This window comes from Schistocerca serialis, chromosome 4, assembly GCF_023864345.2.
Source record: "Schistocerca serialis cubense isolate TAMUIC-IGC-003099 chromosome 4, iqSchSeri2.2, whole genome shotgun sequence".
Lineage (NCBI taxonomy): Eukaryota > Metazoa > Arthropoda > Insecta > Orthoptera > Acrididae > Schistocerca > Schistocerca serialis.
The window spans coordinates 817,612,530-817,616,515 of NC_064641.1; the positions used below are offsets into that span (position 1 = coordinate 817,612,530).

Sequence of the window (3,986 nt, forward strand, 5' to 3'; positions counted from 1 at the left end):
GACATTTTGGCACAGTTAATGTAGAGGAGTCAGATAATTGGCACACAGATTCCACCAGGTAGTCACTGTTATTCATAACAACAGTGGTGGAACATTTTTCTGCAGGTAGGATGATTAGGTCAGGATTTGTTTAGAGATTGTGTATGGCTAGTCTTTCTTATGCTGAAATGTTGGTCTTCTGAGGAATGGACCTGAGGAAGGATGGTGAGGCCAAGTTGTAGGTAAGGAATTCCTGGAAGGTGACCAGAGGGTAGTTATGTGAAAAGGGAGGAGGAGCATGACAGTTGGATGGTAGTATGAACTGGGAGAGTGTTGACATTCCAATCTGGAGTTTCCATTATTCCAATTATTTTTTATAATGTTTCAAATTATGAACCAAAAATGAAAACTGGAAAACACACCATGAAAAGTTTTTACCTCAGCAGGAAAATGACAATTATTATGGAAACCACGTAAAAGTGACAGAAGTTTCAAAAGGCAGTAGGGGTTCAATGAACATGGATTTTATTATATTCTGATCAGAGAACATCACATGACAGGTATAACCACCTGGCAAGCATTTCCTTGTCATCAAAGTGAATATCAAGTTCACTATTTATTACAATAAATCACAAAATATAAGAGAATTAATGACTATTTCATTACAGAACTGTCATTCATGATCAGATTTACACAGTGTATATACTCACACACAATGAAAATCTATAAAACAAATATTTACATCGCAAGCAACAAAAAATGAAATATCACACACCGCTATCACTGTCACTGGCGCTACTGCTATCACTACCACTTCCACTTCCGCTTCCACTGCCTGACTGTGATTTGTTACTTCCTGATGATGTGCTCCCCTCACTAGCACTGCCCTCTTCCTCACTGTCACTTCTGCCATCTTCCTTGGCACTAGCTGCAGCCTCTTGGTCTTCTTCTGCCTCTTTCTCTGTGCCTGTTTCTTCTTCCTCTCCTTCTACTTCCATCTCTGTTTCTTGTCTTTCGCCCTCTGCCTCTTCGCCTTCTTCCTCATTTTCTTCTTGGCTCTCTTCTTTATCACTCGCTTCCCTGTCACTAGCTTCCCTGTCACTTGCCTCTTTATCGCTATCATCCCTCTCACTTGCTTCTTTATCACTACCATCCTTATCACTTGCTTCCTTGTCACTCTCATCTTTGTCACTTCCTTCCTTCTCACTCTCACTGGCAATAGCACTGTCATTTCCACTGTTCTCCTGGTCATCATCTTCCTCAGCAGCTTCGCCATTCTGTGTCTCACCATCCTCTGTTGCCTTTTCACCATCAGAGTCCTCCCCATCAGCTTCGCCATCTTCTTCTCTCTGTTCTGTTTTATCATCCTGTTGTGTTTCTTCTCCATCTTCTTGCTGCTGCTGTTCCTGTGTTTCTTCCTCCTCTTCCTCATCCTCTTCATCTTCTTCTTCCTCCTCCTCACCAGGAGGTTCAAGCTGACGTTCCCTGTACCTCTGCATACGATATTCTTGAGCTTTCAATGGGCGATGACGTACAATCAATCTTGTATTATTCGGCTGTTGTCCCACTTTTTGACGCCGCTTACTGAGTCTAACTCTCGTTTCTAGTTCATTATAATAAACACCATCCTCACGTACAACAAGGAAGTAGTTTTCTTCATAACCTTTGGATGCTTTGCTTTTCACATTCCAATTGTATTCACGAGCCATTTTGTAGTCATACTCTTCTTCATCCTCATATTCAACACAATTTGTAAAATCTTTGCGTCTTTTCTCTAGAGTTTCTTGAGTAGGCAAAAAGTATGCTACAAACTGTTCTCCACTCTCATCCATGACACCTCGTATCATTGCCTGTGACATTTCTTCAATCTGAGCTGGGAAAGATCTACCAGTTGGTGCAGGATCAGAATCAAAAATAACTTGGGCACAAGGATACTTCCATATCTTAAAGTCTGGATATACTGGCTGTATTTCTACAGGAACAACATTTGGTTTACTATAATGCTTCTCAATGGGCTTCTTAGAATCCTCAAATGTCTTCTCAATTGCTTTAATTTGACTATCCCGGTCCATAATAAGTGTTTCATCCTTGAAATTTTTCTTAATGCTGTAACCAACCTTCGCTTCTACTTTGTCCATAGTCTGAGGCTGAAATCTTGTTTGTTCAGTAGAAATATATTCTGTTCTCCTCAACCAGGAGACACTTCGTGCATGATGACGAGAGCGTTTTGAGTCTTGTGGTGTTAAAACATCTTCTTCCAATAACTTCTCATCTGCAGGATCCAAGACTGCTCCAGGATCACCAGCATATGTATCTTTATTAATTAAATCAATATGGACTCCAAGGTCATGTTCTGTAAGAACTTCATATTTATAATTTCTTTCTAAAGATGTGGGGTTGTACTGAATAAATCGAATTGATTCAAATGGATATGTTATAAATTTGGGATCAAATGGAATATCTGGCAAAGTATTACAATATTTTACCCTGCATACTAACTCAGATCGTTTCTCTCCTGGCCTTACTGGGCGCTGATCCCGCTCAGTATTAATATTGGATTGGATTGTTGGTGCCATTGTCAAAGCTTCCTGCTTGCTATTTATACAGAAGTCATCTAAGAATCATTTTCTCCTGCAGAGGCTTCCAGGAAGTCAAGTTATCACACTTGGAAATCAGCACATGGATATCTGCTTTATTCTGAAGTATGCTGACCCCTGAAAAAGGCAAAAGAAAATCATTTTAATGACATTATTTCCATATTATTGTTATGTTTTGGCACTACTCCCTACTATTGCTGAAAATTAGATTGTATACCAAACATTAAAAATTCAGAGTGTAAATGAATACTGTGACAGAAATGCAGCTCCTAATTTGCAAATGAATAAGTTACATAACATGAGTAACAATAACTTTCATGAATATGTAAAACACTTGACATGGCTCATGTATGAAAAACAAAAAAACTGCTGCCATTGCTAAACATTGTAAGGTTGTTTATGGTGTATAGATGTAGATATTTCACTTTTATGTGCAAACATAGATGAATCCGAGCACATCCTCTGAAACACAAGAGTAGTATTTTCCTAACATCATTGGATGTGTGGTGATGAAAAAGAAGAAAATGATGATGATTACGATAATAATGATGAAGGTGTTAACACTTACTGCCTAGTGTTACCACAATATCCCCAGAGTTAATTTTCTGAAAATATATATTTTTTCTTTTTCCTCTTATAACTACATATCATTTTAAATCTGACCATAGATCTTCACTCCTCCTACCTAGGTCAATTACATGTCTTCCAGACACACTGTTAACACAACCCTCACTCCTCCTCTCCAAATGGTTAGACAATGAAAATTTCCCATTCTGGATGTCTCTTGCTTCCAGAAAGATCTGCAAGTCTTAAGATTTCACCAATCCCTGTCACTAAAAAATGCGATTCTACCTAAGCAGGCCACTATGGCACAGGTATCACTGAAGCAGCTTTGCAAGAACCCACATCAAAATTACAGTATGTATTAAATACACTATAACTGCTTTGTCAACACCTAATAGCAGCCGATCCTATATCACTAGCCTTTCCCATGTTGAATACTCACAGAAACTTCTCATCACAAAGAATTCAAAACCCAAGCACAAGCTTAGCACTACTTTCAACATATCCTCTCGAGAACTCTTTGATTGACTAAGTTTCATTCCTATCTAAAAGCTTAACTGTTAGTTCCACACCAAATGCCAGACTAGTCAAAGACCTGTTATTCTTTATCTACTCATTACAAAGAAAACACCGTTTTATCATACTGCATATTCATCCAAAGCACACACTGAACCTTGTCTCTGCCGTTCATCCATCCCTTCAACCAACCAAACCCCCCCATCCCCCCCCCCTCCCCCCCCCCCCCCCCACACACACACACAATATCTGTATTTTCCAGTGCTGAAGGTGGGTACCATACTTCCTTGAAAAAACATTCCACCAAAATTAACTAACATCTCCAGTCCA

The 3,986-nt window shown here is 39.2% G+C and overlaps 1 protein-coding gene across 1 annotated transcript; it reads right to left on the reverse strand.

Moving 5' to 3' along the window:
• Nucleotides 1-487: 487 nt before the first annotated feature.
• LOC126473408 (RNA polymerase II-associated factor 1 homolog) lies at nt 488-2,693 on the reverse strand. Its single transcript, XM_050100429.1, has one exon. The coding sequence runs from the start codon at nt 2,553-2,555 to the stop codon at nt 747-749; it is 1,809 nt and encodes a 602-aa protein (XP_049956386.1). The 5' UTR covers nt 2,556-2,693; the 3' UTR covers nt 488-746.
• Nucleotides 2,694-3,986: the final 1,293 nt, after the last annotated feature.

Bases quoted from the DNA above. Each gene is read 5' to 3' on its own strand.
- LOC126473408 (XM_050100429.1), bottom strand. From the start codon at position 2,555: ATGGCACCAACAATCCAATCCAATATTAATACTGAGCGGGATCAGCGC.